Source organism: Pyrus communis, chromosome 15 (assembly GCF_963583255.1).
Source record: "Pyrus communis chromosome 15, drPyrComm1.1, whole genome shotgun sequence".
Taxonomy (NCBI): domain Eukaryota; kingdom Viridiplantae; phylum Streptophyta; class Magnoliopsida; order Rosales; family Rosaceae; genus Pyrus; species Pyrus communis.
In genome coordinates this window covers 17,788,646-17,805,847 of record NC_084817.1, presented here as the reverse complement: position 1 = coordinate 17,805,847, position 17,202 = coordinate 17,788,646, and the positions used below count along the sequence as shown (strand labels likewise).

Sequence of the window (17,202 nt, the reverse complement as noted above, 5' to 3'; positions counted from 1 at the left end):
TCATCTTTAAAACTATGCTGGATTCTAAATCCCCCATTATTTAACATTCTCCATCCATCTTTTCTATCACTAATAGTGCAGAGAGATTATTCATCTACATCAACTCAACGACGATCAAGCTATTTTTTGCTTCTTATATGTCGTTGTTTAATCTTGTTCGTTGTTTTTATTTAATTTTATTTTATTTAATCACCAAAAAAAAAAAAAAAGGGAGTGTTGAAAAATAATATGCGCCATTTTCCCAATACATGCTTTAAAAAATAGTGCCAAGTTGCCTACCATAGAGGCAATTAGGCAAAAAGATTTTGAGAGAGACCAAATCACTAACATCCAACCAAACAAAACCAAAGCCAAGCAAGGAGAAGCAAGAGGCCTGCCTACTTCTACCGACACCAACAGATTTTAAGACAGCTACTTAAGAAAATACATTTACTTAATAATTATCTTATTAACTATATATCATTGTACAAAAAAAATAATTATTATATGATTAACTACTTGAATTATTCAAAGTTGACTTCACATCTCTGACCAGGTTCCTATTTGGTTTCCTCTCATAAATTAACCACTCTTTTTTCAGGAAAAATGCTTTTAAGACGGACCAACACAACCACAACGTTATAATTATTGGTTTAGCCATAATAAAGTATTAAATTCATCACATATAATGTCATTCTCCGTTCATATGAGTCAAATTTGAAGTCAAATTTGAAACATTTAACCTAACGTAAATGAAGACAATTACTACTAAACCAAAGACGGAAAAACATTGGACAAAGTATCCTCCTATCTTTCAATTATTAGTTGTGGAATTGAACTGTCACATCTCGGCCCGGAATCCATCACATCCCGGACCCACTCCATCACCGTAGCACGATATTGTCCGTTTTGAGAACTCTGAAGTTAAGCAAGTCGGGACCCAAAGCTGTGAGAGCGTGGTCGGGGCCCAAAACGGATAATATCGTGCTACGGTGAAGTCGAGCCGAGCCGAGCATGTGGTGGGAGTCCGGGCTGGGATGTGACATGAACATCTCTAATATCAAGATATTAAATCTAATTATTTTAAGTTGAATGACAATTGTATCATAACATCCAATTTCTATTTAATTAACCATCTAGTCTTTAGTGCAAATATGGATTTGGTCAACTTAAGTAAAGCCGTGTGCTCTTATTTTTACACACAAGTTTAAACCCATATTCTCATAATTGGATAAATTTAAAATAAAATAACATTTGTATAAGAAAATTTACTCTACTTAAATGACATTTTATCTCAATATTAACGAAATGCGTATCTCTAAATTTTATAGATGACAATTGTAGATTAATAACACCATAATCTTAGTAGATTAATAACAACTATCAGTTATCAAAAAATGCATCCAAACAATTACATGTCATAAAAAGTGAAGGTAATTTTACGAATATAAGACGTGGGCAATTTCTGAAATTTCTGTTAATTCAGGTGAAAAATCTAACTCAGATCGTTTTAGGCACACTTTCTACTTTCTTAATTTCTACATCAAGCAATTCAAAGGAGCTGTCTTCTTCTTCTTCCTCTCTTTCTTTCTGGATTCATTTCACAGATTTCTAATCTGTCACTGCCTTTTGGGTTTCCATCACCAAGAACTTTGTGTCTTTTTACTGCAACTTCAATACAAATCTATGCTTTTTCGATAAAAAAAAAAAAAAAAAAAAAAAAAAAAAAAAAGCTTGCTTCTTTCATGGGTATCTGAGCTTTTACACCTCTGGGTTTTAATCAAAGTGTGAATCTTGATCAGATTGGATCTGGGTTTTCTTTGATTCTGCCATTTGTGGCGATTTTATTCTGGTTCTTGGAGAGTGGTATGAGAAATTGATAGGTGGGTTTTTACTGGATTCGAAGGTTCATCAATGGCGGCAGGTCAAGATTTGATTGAGCTGAAATTCAGGCTATTTGATGGGACCGACATAGGACCTCAGAAGTATAGCCCATCTACCACTGTACAATCACTCAAGGAGAAAATACTTGCACAATGGCCTAAAGGTTTATTTCTTTTTATCCTAATTAATTCTTCTGTTAAATTTTTATTTTAGTTTATATTGTTGCACAACTTATATTTTTTGAGGTTCTTTTGCTTTTTGTATCATTGGGTTGGGATTCTTGAGAGCTTTTCTGCATATCACATTTGTTTTATGATATATTGGCCAAAATTGTTGAAATAAGATAATGTTGCTATATTATTATTGTTATGTATTGAAAATGTTGTGAGGAAATTGTTGTTGATTTTATCATGCTTGTTGTGCCATTGTCCAAGAAATTTGAGGCTCTATGTCCTTCAGTGTTGATATAATCTTGGGTGACGGTCTGAAAATGATACAAATGAATTATGACGGAGTTCTTAATCGTTTTTGAAAGTGTATGCTCAAGTTAGTCATGTCTCTGGATTATGTTATGAATGTACTTATTTATTACTGCATTATAACATATGACTAGCTTCTACAGATGACTAACTTGAGCATAATCCAAAAACATAATATTGAAAAACGTTAGTCAGATGACGGAGTTCTTAGTTGTTGAAAGTGTAAGGTCAAGTTACTCATATGTTTTTGGAAATTGTCGCTGCTTTTATCAATCATATATTATGAAAGTGTATGTTCATGTTAGTCGTAGTTGTTGCATATATGTTGCTGATGTTGGTAATTAGACATATCATGTGTTTGCCTCTTGCACTGAGCAAACAGAATATTGAAAAAATTGCAGACAAAGCCGACATTTTGACAGAAGTAATGAAACTTTGGTTGCTTTATGATCGCACCATTGTGCTTTGGTTTGAGATTGACTTATATTTTTTTTCTCATGTGTAATCTGTTTGATAGAGAAAGAAAATGGTCCAAGGACAATAAATGATTTGAAGCTTATTAATGCGGGAAAGATACTGGAAAACAACAGGACACTTGCTGACTCCAGAAATCCAGTTGGTGAACTCCCTGGAAGTCTCATCACTATGCACGTGGTTGTGCGCCCTCCTATTGGAGACAAAAAGAATGGTAATTATGTTTATGTTTTACTAGACTTGCTTGCAGTTGTGTTTTTCTTTCAGCCTGAATATTTGCGGTTATGTTGGATATATCTTGTAGCACATGCTCTTTGTTGAGTTTGTTATCTTGACTAACCTCTTCCCCTAAGTATCCGACATCTTGGTAGTTTTCATGAGTGTTTAACCCCCAATTGGCAATCGATTTTTTTAAGACTCATAATTGTTATGCATCAATCTCTTATGAACATAGCTCTTTCTGAGGAATTCAGCAGCAAGGTATCTTGCTTCTGGTTCCTCTCAATTTCTTGACCTGAGCACACGTGCTAGAATCTGGATGTAGTCTTACGTCAATAACTAATTTCTCTTGCTACTTCTCGTAAGTGCAGTTTCTGAATGACATGACACAATTTGTCTTTATTTTGTATGTTTGTTCCTTAACTAAGCAAACATGTTGTCTTTCGTAATAGCTCCAACCAATAAAGCAGGATAGGCTCGTTTTCATTTGTATTTGTTTTGTATGCTTGTTTTTTAACTGGGCCTCTGGTCCTTTCCCTCCCTTGTTGTATACCTTGCCTTCTTAGTTTTTCCTGTGTGCTATCATTCTGCTATTATATATACTCTTCCCAGATAAACAATATCCGTAGATCATTCCTTCTTTTCAATAATTTTTGGTAGATGAAATTATGGCTAGCAGAAAAGTATACGAATCTTGATATATATGCGACGCTTTGACGTTAATGTTATGTAATGCTTCGATATAGGATTATGTTACCGAAAAAAAGAAAAGTTCCGGAACAAGGAATTGACACTTTGACAGTTGCATTTTTATACAGATAAATTGATGAATGATTCTCCAGAGCAGCCTCGATGTTCATGTTCAATATTGTAGCTTCTGGTAACAAGCTTCGTGTAGCTCCTTCAGTCTGTTAATGTTTTCCGTGTCTTCTCATGTGTTGCTGATGGGATGCAGTTCAATTCTCAGTTACCGGGCAGTCAGAAGTAGCATCAAGAAATTCATGGATTCATCAGCCAGACTTTTGTTACTTTGAATCTTATCATGTCCGTATGTAAAACGCGTTATAGTTCCTTATTGCATGTGATTTGTTACTGAGAAAAGGACCATATCAATGCATTAGGAGCTTCTTCTGTTTTTCTGGCATCAATGAATACAAGTGTAAAAGAAAAAAAAAACAAACGAACATATTGATTTGATTGATTCGCAAGCTTATTGTAAAGCAGAATTCGTTTTTTTATTGGTTCAAGAGCGTTTTTTATTCACCTGTAGACTTTTGTCTTGAATGCTCTTAACCACTGGAGTTACGTGTTCTTTGCAAGTCTCGTCCTCTCCCAAATGAAATTGGTATGTAGAAGGGATGTATGGGGAGAAAATGCAATATCTTTCGATGTTTGAATAAATATGACAAAAAATTTGATTGACTATATGGCAGAACTACAACATATTCTCCCAGCAACCCGAAAATGAAGGGCTCGTAACAGGGTTCTGTACCTGTGATACCATAAACCAGTTGCACAAACCAGCAGAGGTTTCTATTTACACTGCTGCTGAGCTTTCAATACCACATTTCAACATCGTGAAGTTTCACAGCTAGCGGCTAACTGGCCCGTACATTATTCACCTTTCACGTATACGATAACATGGTGCAGCAAGGCATGTCGGACCATCAACTCTCAACCCCATAAGGGGCTATTTCTTCGCAAACAAGAATGGATGGCTACCGTGACTATTACGAAGGGTCTAGAAAAGGGGATGTTGAGGAGCGATTCGAGTATAGGGCTTTCTTTGACGCTCGGACATTCTTGAGAGTCATCATTAGTTTTTGTCTCTCCCCTTCGACCTCTGCAAACTGAAGGCTTAACTGGGAGTAACGGTCATGCATGTCTTTGAGTTCCGTTTCCACGGTAGCATATCTTCCCTTAATCTCCAGCATGTCTTTAATTAGCTCGTTGATGTCTCTGAAGCTGTGAAACACTGCTTCCTCGTCGCTGTGTTGTTTCACGAAAGAACTGGAACAAAGGAGGGTGTCATGTTAATTATTAAACTCATGTATTCCTAGTTCTGCTGAACTTAAAATAACCACCTTTTCCCCCCTTAAAAGTCCCTAAAAGTCCAAAAATCAATAGATGAAGTACATTATGAAATTCTTTTGGTTCATAAATGACAAATTTAGCAGGGCCTTATGATCCCCTGCAAACACAAAATACACCAAAGCCGAAAAGCCGAAAAGACATTACCCGTAACCGCTGCAAAGGTTCTAGTTGACATGCATCTAAACATGAAATAGATAATTTGCTCACTTAAGATGTACCTTTGAAACTGGATAGTTGATTTCTTCTTTGCCTGCAATGCTTCAGCAAGTTCAACTTCTAAAGCTAGCACCCTCTCTAATGCATTGCCACTGCAAGAAAATTCGTTGAAGGAGGGAAATATATTTCCCAATTCTTCATTTACCTAATTAAAGATCCGAAACATGAAGTCAGTTCAAGGACATGCTTATATGAAACATGAAGTCAGTTAAAGGACAGCTTATATTATAAGTTGTTATTTACCTTATTTAATTGCATAATCTCTCTTTGTAAACCAGGAAAATTTGGTTCAAGGTGTTGATCATCGACGGAAAGAAGCAAATTTTCATGTTTCATCCTTTCCAACTGCAACAAGATAATACAGATCAAAAATTCTAGAACCACCGTTGAGATATTATTTTCCAGTTCTGCTCCCCCCAACTTTAGAAGTTAAAACTGTAGCAATACAAAAGCATCTGATCACTTGTGATTATACGAAATACATACCTCCTTATTTAAGTTTTCCATGCTAGACTTTAAGCCTTGGGCCTTAAAATTCTCATTGGCAAGAACCCAATGCTTCATGTCGCTATTAAGAATATCCCTTTGCTTGGAAAGTACTATACCAGAGATCCCATTTACACCTCCAGATACAAGATCATCCTGTCCAATGACGTGCATATATTGTCAGCGACCAAAATTTCTATATATAATACATCTAAAAATAAAACATAGTAAACCTTTTCTTTTAGAGAAATGACTATCCTATTCCTCTGCTAGAGAGAGGAGAACTTCAAAATTTTGAAGCCTAAGAAAATCAATTACCAAGTTATGCACAAATTATGATTGTCTCTAAGAGAACTTTATGTAAAGTTTGAAGAGGCCACAAGAAGAAGGTGCGAGCTATGAAAGATAACACATTCACAACTAATTAGGCAAGCATACTATATAGATCATACTTATGTTTTTTCTGATTGGACTAAAATAGAATTTCTTTCGTAATTAGATTTCACCATTATTTCATGGAAAAGTTGACAACATTAATTGTGAACAAGGAGTTTAAACCTCCGAGGACTAACAGTAACTGGTATTACCAAATATATTAGCCACCGTCAAGTGCTTTGAATTTCACTCTAGTGGTGATACTTTCCAGGAAATGTGTTTAATGTGATAGCTGGGGGCTGATTTGTGGTAGAGAAGGGCCAGCACTAAATAAAATAGGAATGCTATTACTTTGGTAATATTTGGAGCAGCAACTCACTGTGGCACTGTCAACTGGTACTAGTAAGAACTATAACTTCAGAAGAACCATTCAAACTCACTATGATGGAAAAAAGCAGAAAACAATAGCAAACTGAAAACACCTTTTCAGAGAGGGCAGAAAGAAAAAGCAATCTTTGTTCACTTTTCCAAAACTTGACGGAAAAGAATAATGCATAACGTATATAGGCTAGCATAAGCATCTGGGTGCAACATATTTGCACAAAGAATTAGAGGTATCAATGGAGCAAATTACTCTAATATACATAATCCTCATAAAAACAGTTAATTACCTGCTTGGAGTTTATATTGTTGAGTACATTTGACTGGTCTGCTTCATCAACGGAATTCATGCATTCATGTTGAGATGCTTCACCATTGGCTCCATCTAGTTCAGAAAACTTAGCCAAAGGTTCTTCTGCGCCCCTCTGATAATTTACAGATGATGAACTGCTCGCAAGTAAATCCTTCGCTGAGGTGAGTTCTAAAGCAATTTTAGCTTTTTCCTCAGTGCACTTCTGCAAAGACGCTTCAAGCTCTTGTTTTTCTTCCTTACAGCACTCGAGGCTTATTAATGAGCATTCCTTTTCAGCTTTCATCAGGTCATATGCTTTCATTATTTCACGCTTTTCAGAAAGTAATGAACGTAGGTCAGACTCCAATTCCAAGATCTTCATTCCTAGCCCTTCGTTTCTCTTCACATGAGTAGCTTCGGATTTTTTCCTATTCTCAACTTCGTCGACTGCATCTTGTAATTTCCAGAGCATCTCCTCACTGTGCTTATTGGACATAGCAAGTTGTTGTTTCAGTTCTTGCAGCTTGGTTTCATATTGTTCTTTGATGAATACAATTCTTAAAGACTCTTGCATAGCAGTTGGTGGCCTTTCTGGTTCTTTTTTATCCTGTGCATGGAGGCCCTCGGCATAAGCCTTGTCTTTAAGATCCTTAAAGTGGATGGACAAGTTCTTAAATTCTTCTGTCTTCAAGACCTGTTGAGCAAGCTTCTGTGTAAGCTCGCTACATCTATCGTGCAGCATTTCCATTTCATTCTTATATCCTTCCAGCAAGGTTAGCTGAGCGGACTGTTCATCCAACTTGGCTTTGAGTACTAAAGCTTTGACTTCCAGTTCTTCCTTGGAGAATATCAGGTTATCAATCTCTTCTTCAGAAGTCATTAGAAGATATTCCAGCCTTTCCACCTCAAGAGCAGACTGACTTTTATCCATATGGACAATATCCTCCGTATTTTCAGCTCTTTTCTTGCATTCCTCAAGTTCGGTCCTCATAACACTGTTTGCATCAAGAAGTATCCTGTTTTGAGCACTGGAGGCTTCCAACTCAGATTTAATGAAATTGAGACTTGTCATCAATTGGGTGTTCTCTTCAAGGTAATGGCCTTTGCTAGCAAGACATTTGTTAAGCATATTCTCTACATTAAGGAAATTGTTGCGAATTTCAGAAACTTGGCTATCTGAAAAGTGTAGTTTCTGACAAAGCTCTTTGATCACGGCCTCATATTGAGTTTTTGTGAAAGTGAATCCAACATCAGCAGCTATTGAAAATTCATGCATTTCAGATAACTGAGCTTCCAAAGCAGAGACAGAAGAACACTCTTCACGAGCGTCTTTAAGACATTTCTCAGAATCCAACAGGAGACCGAGAACTCTTGATTTCTCTAGTTCTAGGTCCAATACCAGTTGTTTGAGATGGACCAGCTCAGCCATCTGGTGATCAAAATCTAGCAACTGACTGTTCTTCTTAATCAATTGGGAAGCCAGATCTGTAATTCTACTCTCTGACTTATCTCTGAGATTTCTCTCAGTTTGCAACTCATCTTGCATAGAGAGCAAACTTCCTTGCATCCTATTAAGCTCCAGACAAAGCTTGGAAGATTCTTCAGTTTTATTCTGCAAGGACGCCATTAAAGCTTCTTTCTCCTCTGCCAATTCCGCTATGGTCAGGTTATACCTTTCTAGTTCTTCAATCCTCATCTCATATTGAACTTTTGTGAAAGTGAGTCCAACATCAGCAGCTATTGAAGATTCATGCATTTCAGACAATTGAGCCTCCAAAGCAGAAATGGAAGAACACTCTTTACGGACGTCTTTTAGACATTCCTCAGAATCCAACAAGAGACAGGAAACTCTTGATTTCTCTAGTTCTAGATCCGATACCAATTGTTTTAGATGGGCAAGCTCAGCCTTCTGCTGATCAAAACCTAGCAACTGGCAATGCTTCTCATTCAAATGGGAAGTGAGCTCTGTAATTGTACTCTCTAACTTATCCTTTAGATTTCTTTCTGTTTGCACCTCATCATACAAAGAAACCAAACTCCCTTGCAAACTATTAAGCTCGAGAGCAAGCCTGGAAGATTCTTGAGTTTTATCCTGTAAAGACGCCATCAAAACTTCTTTTTCCTCTAACAGTGCTGTTATTGTCAAGTTATACCTTTCTAGTTCTTCTATCCTTGTCTCATATTGAGCCTTTGTGAAAGTGAATCCAACATCAGCAGCTATTGAAAATTCATGCATTTCAGACAATTGAGCCTCTAAAGCAGAAACGGAAGAACATTTTTCACGGACGTCTTTTAGATATTCCTCAGAATCCAACAAGAGACGGGAGACTCTTGATTTCTCTAATTCTAGATCTGAAACCAATTGTTTGAGATGGACAAGCTCAGCCTTCTGCTGATCAAAACCTAGCACCTGGCAATGCTTCTCGTTCAATTGGGATGTGAGATCTGTGATTGTACTCTCTAACTTATCTCTGAGATTTCTCTCCGTTTGCACCTCATCATGCAAAGAAAGTAAACTCCCTTGCAAACTATTAAGCTCGAGAGCAAGCCTGGAAGATTCATCAGTTTTATCCTGTAAGGACACCATCAAAGCTTCTTTTTCCACTGTTAATGCTGCTATGGTCAGGTTACACCTTCCTAGTTCTTCAGTTAATTTCTCCAATGCCATAAATTCCTCAGCAAGGCCCTCAATTTTAGAAGTAAGTTGCTGCAGCTCCAATTCTAAATTATCAAGATCAAACAAAAGCTCTCTGTGCTGTTGTGCATAATTGTCTTCGGCTTCAAAGCTAATCTCGGGTCTGTTTGCCATGGCCTCAACTCGTGACTGGAGCTTTTGAACCAGCGCACTCGAAACATCTAGTTTATCCACTGTACCTCGTAGATCGTGTTCAAATTTCCGCTTCATGATCAGATTATCAGACTCTGCTGCGCGTAAAGACTCTTGAGCAATATCTCTTTCTTGTGCTAGCTCTTTCTTCTCTTCCATCATTTGGACAATCTTTCCATATACATTGTTCTGAAGCTCTTCTATTTGCATCACTACACCTGTTAAATCTCTGGATTCCAAGCCTTGACAGACACATCCGCGGCAAAGAGCCAGGCTTTTATACTTTTGGTCATATGATGCCAACAGATTCCATAACTTACCCTGTAGAAAATTCACAATATTCTGCAGATCCTCCTTCGTGCAAGCTAGCTCATCAAAGTCGGTTCTGACAGATTTCAACTCTTCCTGCAAAGAGGAAAGTTTGTTCTGAAGAATGCCGTTTTCTAGGGTTTCCCTTTGCAACAAATTTTCCAGCTGTAATTTTTCAGTAGTGCAGGCCTTGTATTTGCTCTCATAAGTTTCATATTCTTTTATCATACCTTTCCATTCAACAATCTTCTGGGTAAGAAGGCCATTTTCACTAATAGCGTTTTGTAAATCTGCTTCCAAAATTTGGTTCTTCAGAACCAAGTCATTGCGGATTGAATTACAAGTTTCCTTGTACTCCTTCAGGCAGCGAATCTCATCCAATGCAGTCTGCAGCCTCAGCATCAACAACTCATTGGACTCAGTTGAAAGCTCCAGCTGTTGTGAAAGTTCATGCACTTTCTCTTTCGTCAATCCGAAGGCAGCACTTGCTTCAATCAAAGTAACTTGTAGAGTCTTTGACAATACATCCAAATACACATTCACCAGATGCACCTCATAAAGTTCTTCTTCAACCTTTTGGTAGATACCCTTCTGCAAGTGGAGGGATCTTCTCAAATCATCTGATAATGCATCCCCATCTAACTGCTGTTTCTTTATCCCGTAGCATTGATTCTGACACTGTAAGTGTTTCGCAGATGGAAATTCCTCTGAATCCGATTTCTTATTCTGCACTGTTTCTTCACAACCCTGAAACATTGGAATCAAAGAATCTTCAAAAGCCTGCTTAATGAGGTTCTCATTAGTCTCATGCATGGACTGAACCTGGAATGAAAGCAATTCAAGGTCCTTCTGTAACTGGTTCACTGCAATAGAGTAATTCATGCGTGCCCTTTTAAGTGCTGCTTCTGCTGTAGTAGCCCTTCTTTCAAACTCCTTGTTCAGAGAGTCCAAATCATGCTTTTCTTTGGAAAATATTCTTCGCTCGTTGTTCATGTCTTGCTGGATTCTCTCCATCTCAGCGTTAGCAGATGAAATTGTGTACAAGCAAGTAGAATGCTCATTCCTGAGATTCTGCAATTCTCCAATCATCTGTCTCTGGTTTTCCTCAAGTTCATGAATGAGAGCTTCATAGTAGCACTCCATCTGGTCTGCTTTCTTTGCAAGGCTTTCTCGATCAGCTTTCATCTCATCCAACTCTCTTAAAATTTCAACAAACTTCCCTTTCATTGCATTGGCAGCATCTACAGAATCAAAGTCTAGTGACACCAGGCCAGGTATACTTAGACAATGAACGGCACCCTCGGGTTGATGGGAATCTGCATCCACCCTCGTTCCTAGTACTAATTGCTCACCTTTATGTAAACTTATTTCATCAGCCTTTACGCTTGTCACGTTCAGCCCTGAACTTGCCTGTCCAGTCTCTTGTTTGAGAACTTGCAAAACACCAAGCAATGCCTCGAAATCCGAGTGACAGGACTGGAAGTCCCTTTCATTTGCTCCAAATAATGCCTTGCTCTGAAGCCCTTTTAATTTATCCTCCATGCTTGAAAGGCCCTTAAACCACCTGAGCCGTAACTCATGAAAAATGCGATCTTGGCCTGTCTCAATAGTTTCCCTGTGGGAGAATGGAATGCTTAGTTTGAAACTTTTTTGCTCCTCAAGATCTTCTTTTAACTTTGAACATTCGGATCTCAGTGTGGAAATTTCTTTTGCTAATTGTTCTCCAGAAGCAATTTCAGCATCAAGTTGAAGACCAAATTTTTCTGCATCATTGCCGATTTCATCAGCATGAACCTGTAAAGAGTTCACCTCCTGCTTAAGGTCAAGAATGGATGATTCAGCTGCTTCCAAGCTTCTGCTAAGCCTGCTATTTTCCTCAGAAGCATTTGGTAAATAAGCATCTGGAGAAAATTCAGAGCCCCAGCTATGAGCCCACTCACTGGTCCCCTGTACCAAGAATTGCTGATCTGAGGGATGTTGTTTCTCTTGTCCGGGACTTTGACTAAGGGACAATCCCCCTAGATCAGCAGAGGTGGTACTCTTAATACTGTCAATCTCATGGGTGCTAGACGCGTCATGTTTCTCAGCATATAAACTTTCTGAAGTAGTGGAAGAATATTCAAATCCACCAGTTGAATCAGCATACTCTTCATTCAGACCAGCCCCTTCTTCATGGGGAGAGAGTTCTTTGAATCTAACTTTCGAATTCATCTATAAAAAAGAAGAAAATAATTAGCATATATTATCACAGATCTAAAACGCCTATAACAAAGATAATAACTCCATATGGTAAAATAACTCCTTGTATCAAATAATTCGACACCTTACAAGTATAAGAAAAGTTAAAGTTCGTGAGAAAAACCAAGTTTCTCAGTAACTGACTCATGGAAAACGTTACAAGGGATGAATATACCCATAAAACTCTGGAAAAGCAGGGCCTATCTTTCTCATCAGATACAGAACTATGTTATAAATCATAGTGAAATATGGTATCTTTAGTAATGTCAACCCTTTAGTACTTCATCATCATAGCAGCAACAGTGAGCCTAATTTCATCTTTCATAGCATAAACACATTCAGAGAAAGGAGTTTCTTTTGGCTGACAGCATGTATCTTCCACACATGCATATCACACCTCAGAGGATTAGATAAGGAGAATCATGTCATAAATACACATGCAACCAGCATACAGTAGACAAAAGAGAGAGAGATAGACCATAGATGTACTATCCATACGAAAAAGTGCTTGAAATAATATTTTTCCAACCATATCTCCTATTTTATTGAGTATGACCTGGAGTTTCGGGACGTTCTATTTAGTAATTTCTGTCTTGATTTGTCTCGACTCTTGAATATGTATTGAATGTGGTTTTGCTTCTATTAATGTTTAAGTTGTTATGTTTTAAGTGGTTTTGCTCTTATTAATAATTACAAATGGTTTAGGAAATGATAAACAAAATTAGTAAATACTCGTTTCAAGGAGCTTATGTTTCAAAACAAACATATATACTACGGGGCAAATAGAGACAGAAGAAAACGACTAACCTTATCCATCTGCTCATTTACTGCATCTTCAGAAGATGATATTCTTCTAGTAGTGGATACATCATTTCTGTTTTGGTCAGAGGTTGTTCGTAGACCGCTCTCTCTGAGCTCCCTCTGCTGCTCAAACTCTCTGAAAGGGAAAGAACTACAAATTAACAACTGAAATTAGATAAAGCAAGAGGTTGATATGTTCTAATGCTTACCTGAAGCCAGTTTTAGAAGTTAGCAGCTGTACCGTGACCTGACATGGAATAAGACAAAAGAAAGTTGTTAAACAGTCTCGAACAGTAGTTGGCAACCAGTGATAACTAATTACTGGAAGCTAATAGCTTCCCTAAGATAACAGTGTGTCAAATAATTTGAACTTCAGAGGTTCTCACATGTAAAACAGTTCCAGAATCACATCCAAGAAGAGGCAGAGCAACGGACGAAGGCTTTGATGCATCAGCATAATCAGCAAGGTTGATATTAGTCTCACCAAGGATACTAGACCTTGAAGAACCCTGATGTCAGTTAGATATAGGCCAATGAAAAGGTTAAACTCAGTTTAGACAAGATAATGGCTGCAGTCAGCTGCTCTGGTGGTGTAGGTTATAAATCAACCGAATTTTGAAGCAGAGACCAGTTTAGTATATAAGAAATATGGATAGAGTATTACCATGGTTACCACAAGTTTGTAAAGCTTCTCATCGTATTGTTTGGTTTTGGTGTCTTGTAGAAGCCTTGTAGTTTCATAGATAGGGTCTCCCCATTTGCAGGTCCCATTCCTCACGTTTGCCTTGGTTGTTTTTGCAGTTGCTTTTCCGGAATCAGCAGGTATGAAAGATATAAACAGCTTATCCCATCCGGTTTGTGGAACCTGAACCATGCAGAAACATTGTTTTCAGCCATAGACTAGACTGTAGCTGCTAGATATAGAACCACGTTTCCCAATCTTGTCACATGTTATAGGAGAAGTACAAATTTAGAAGATTTTAGGTGCATTTTAAGTCATTAGCCATAAGAAACTACAATTGAATAAAATGTCAGCTAATGATAGCTACACGCCTGCATTAATTACATGGATCTTACGGTTGAGTTTAGATTATCTTACACGTCATACGACACAATTGAATCCCAAATTCAGGCAATTACCAGGAAAATGTTAGTGGAGTCTAGGGACACAGAGACAACAAACACCAAAAGTCGCAATACGAAGCCTAATGTTTACAAACTGAATGAATCCACATTGGCAGCTTAGAATAGTTAATTAGCACTGACTGATGCATCATTCAACAATTGACTTAAAGAAATTCTATTTCACCTTACAGTCCAGAAGTTTATGCACATGTTTCATAAGAAGTGAATACAAATTGGAAATGTATAAAAATTATATAATTTCAGCGGTAAATCTAATAAGTTCCAACTTACATGTGTGGCATGGAACTGTAACCTGAAAACCACTTTTACTTTTGTCTTCTCAAGCTTCCACCTAGTGATCCTCGACATTACTGGATCGTCTATCTATTTCTAGTCAACTGTGGAACCTTGATGGTTACGCTTTCATTCTCCTGCACCATTGTAAATCAATTATATTCAATCACATTGTTTCCACAAAAAAAATGGAAGGTAAGTTGTAACTGATCACGCAAACTAAGAATGCATATCGTAGATGATAATTACGAAGCCAGAGAAACAAAGACATAATTCAGTGCTCACAATTGCGTATAAACCAAGTAGAAAAACAAGAAGTTAGATAGGCGATCCCCTTTTCCCCCTCCCGAAAGTTGAACCCAGAATGTGAATCGAAAATGCAGGTTCAACCAAAAGAAGATCAGGTCATGCTGCATTATCAAATTCAAGTAAATGAAGGAAAAGATCACCATTAATTTTGAACATTAACAGAAGTCAAAGCAAAACTAAGACCAACACTTGTACAAGATTAAGATTCCTATCTGGTCTAGTCAGATTCAGCAACATCCAACTAATTAATCCAAATTTTTCCCTTTCCAATCAGTGTTCTTTTCTCAGCAGCCAAACAGAAGGTAATGTAATCTAAGAGAAAACAAAAGGTTGAGCAGGGAACCGATTTGGGTAAGAGTCAAATCCAAATTTAGAGCACTTTACCTTGTAAAATCAGGCAGAGGCTTTCCCAAAAGAGAAAACCCAGAAACAACTTTCAAATCCCAGTTGAAAACACACCGGATCCAAGCCCAGAAGAAAAAAAAAAAGCTGGGGAATTCAGATGGCAGCTTGCTGCTGGGACACTGAATTCAAAGAGACTGACAGAATACCCAAAACGGCGGCATCACAGAGCATCCCACTTCCCAAACCAGAAATGCCTAGTTAAATGTGGAATTTTCAAAAACCCAACTCACTGTTTGTCCAGAACAACAAACCGTCAAAAAAAACCCATGATTTGTAATTCCAATAAAATAATCACAAGAGGCTAAAACCGCACGGATACTTGCATTACAAATGTCAAGAAATTCAAACCCAATTCTCAGAAACGCCAAAAAATTGCAGTGGGTGTGATGGGAACAGGGGCAGCAGTAATAAACCCGGTAAAGTTTACACCTTTGAGGCTCAAAATTCAAAACCCATAAATAAAATATAAATATAAATACATAAATGTGTGGGTTTTTAATGAAAAAGAAGATTAAAAATGTTGGGTAATATTATATTGGCAATGAGGGTGCAGTATCTAGATGTGGATCTGTAGAAGGTGCTTAGAGTGGAAGGAGGAGCAAGTAATCTTTGGGTGAGAAGGTAAACCGACTCTGAACACAGAGACAGAGAGAGAGAGAGAGAGGTTTGTGGGTAGATGGCGTAAATAAGCAGTAAATGGAGGGGTTAAGAGCATTAAAAAGGTGGGAAGGAGGTGAGATTTCTGCTCAAATATCAACTTCACGTTCTGGAAACCCGCCAAAGCCTGCATTTGTCTTTGTCTAAAATCTTTTTAAATATTTAATTTTTATTTATCTTGTTTTTCTGCTTTTTCTTATGATGGGTGGTGATGTCATTGACTAGGTATTTCTACGTGACGCTGGGTTTTTGCCTTTTACAAGTGATGGAGTGGTTGGCTCTTTCTTATAACTGCTTTGGGTTTCACCTAATTTGGTTTTATATCAAGCCATCTTTGCTTACCACTCTAAATGATGATCGTGTTTATCACTTTATTTATTTTTATTAATTAATAAAAAAAAATTTGTCAATTAAAAGAGGGTGAAAAGATTACGTAGTCTTCTATCACCAAAAAAAAAAAATGATGGACAATAATGTAATTTCACAAGTCCAAATTTTACTGTTTTTTATTGAAGCATCACATATATATAATGTTAAAATACCTCCAATATTATAAAAAAATAAAAATAAAACCTCTCACTTCCCCCCCCCCCCCCAACGTTCTCTCTCTCTCTCTCCTTCTCATTTTCTAAAAAAATATGTTCATACACACAAAATATGTAAGCAAATGTTAGTTATTATTAGATAAGTTTAAATTTTGAAATTTTTGTCTTTCTCACTTGAGGGTGATGAGTGAAATCTTCCCTTGTATGAACAAGGCAATAGTGATGGTGCTAAAATAATAAATAGTGGAGATGTCAAAAGATAAATACAAGTGTTAATTTGATGGTTGACGTGACAATTTCTCTTCCTCCAATTCATATTTTTTTATTTATTATAAATGATATTTGGAGAATTCATTTTTATGAAAGAAATCAATTAAAATAAATTTTCAAGATCTAATAAAATAAAATAAAGAATTACTTGCAGCACCTTTTATATGTCAATGTAGGTAAGATTGACATATCGGTTGGAGCTTCATCCTATTTTTAAATTTGATTACGTGACATTCCACTTAAAATATGACATCTCCTTTGGAGTCAATGTTATGAATTTTGGTGCCCTTCCTCCTAATCCACATACAACAAATTGAGAATTGTGATCCACAATGTTAAAAGGAGGTGGATTGTCTGTCCTCCCATTTCTATACTTTTCCCATGTCTTCCTGTGATGTGTGGTCACGGTTAAGCCACGTTAATATTTTATATTAATTTTTTATAGAAATAATAAAACAAAAAGTAATAAGAATATAAAATGTTGACGTGGTTTAACCGTGACCACACAAACAAAATAACATGAGAAGAGTATGAAAATGGATG

At 37.1% G+C, this 17,202-nt stretch overlaps 2 protein-coding genes across 3 annotated transcripts; one reads left to right on the top strand and one right to left on the bottom strand.

Annotated features, from left to right (window-relative positions):
• Positions 1 to 1,460: 1,460 nt before the first annotated feature.
• LOC137717301 (membrane-anchored ubiquitin-fold protein 3-like) lies at positions 1,461 to 4,298 on the top strand. Of its 2 annotated transcripts, none has more exons than XM_068456611.1 (3): positions 1,461 to 2,026; positions 2,860 to 3,030; positions 3,838 to 4,298. In XM_068456611.1, exons 1-3 carry the CDS (start codon positions 1,894 to 1,896, stop codon positions 3,855 to 3,857), a joined length of 324 nt encoding a protein of 107 aa, XP_068312712.1. In that variant the 5' UTR covers positions 1,461 to 1,893; the 3' UTR covers positions 3,858 to 4,298. The 2 variants fall into 2 exon arrangements, with proteins under 2 accessions (XP_068312712.1, XP_068312711.1); XM_068456610.1 differs by having other exon boundaries at positions 1,465 to 2,026; positions 3,854 to 4,298.
• Positions 4,299 to 4,396: 98 nt separating this feature from the next.
• On the bottom strand, positions 4,397 to 15,818 carry LOC137717299 (uncharacterized). The gene is made up of 11 exons (XM_068456609.1): positions 15,167 to 15,818; positions 14,471 to 14,610; positions 13,719 to 13,919; positions 13,441 to 13,563; positions 13,264 to 13,301; positions 13,061 to 13,190; positions 6,878 to 12,226; positions 5,832 to 5,987; positions 5,589 to 5,690; positions 5,348 to 5,490; positions 4,397 to 5,045 (listed from the first exon to the last, which is right to left on the bottom strand). Exons 2-11 carry the CDS (start codon positions 14,546 to 14,548, stop codon positions 4,766 to 4,768), a joined length of 6,600 nt encoding a protein of 2,199 aa, XP_068312710.1. The 5' UTR covers positions 14,549 to 14,610; positions 15,167 to 15,818; the 3' UTR covers positions 4,397 to 4,765.
• Between the last annotated feature and the right edge of the window lie 1,384 nt (positions 15,819 to 17,202).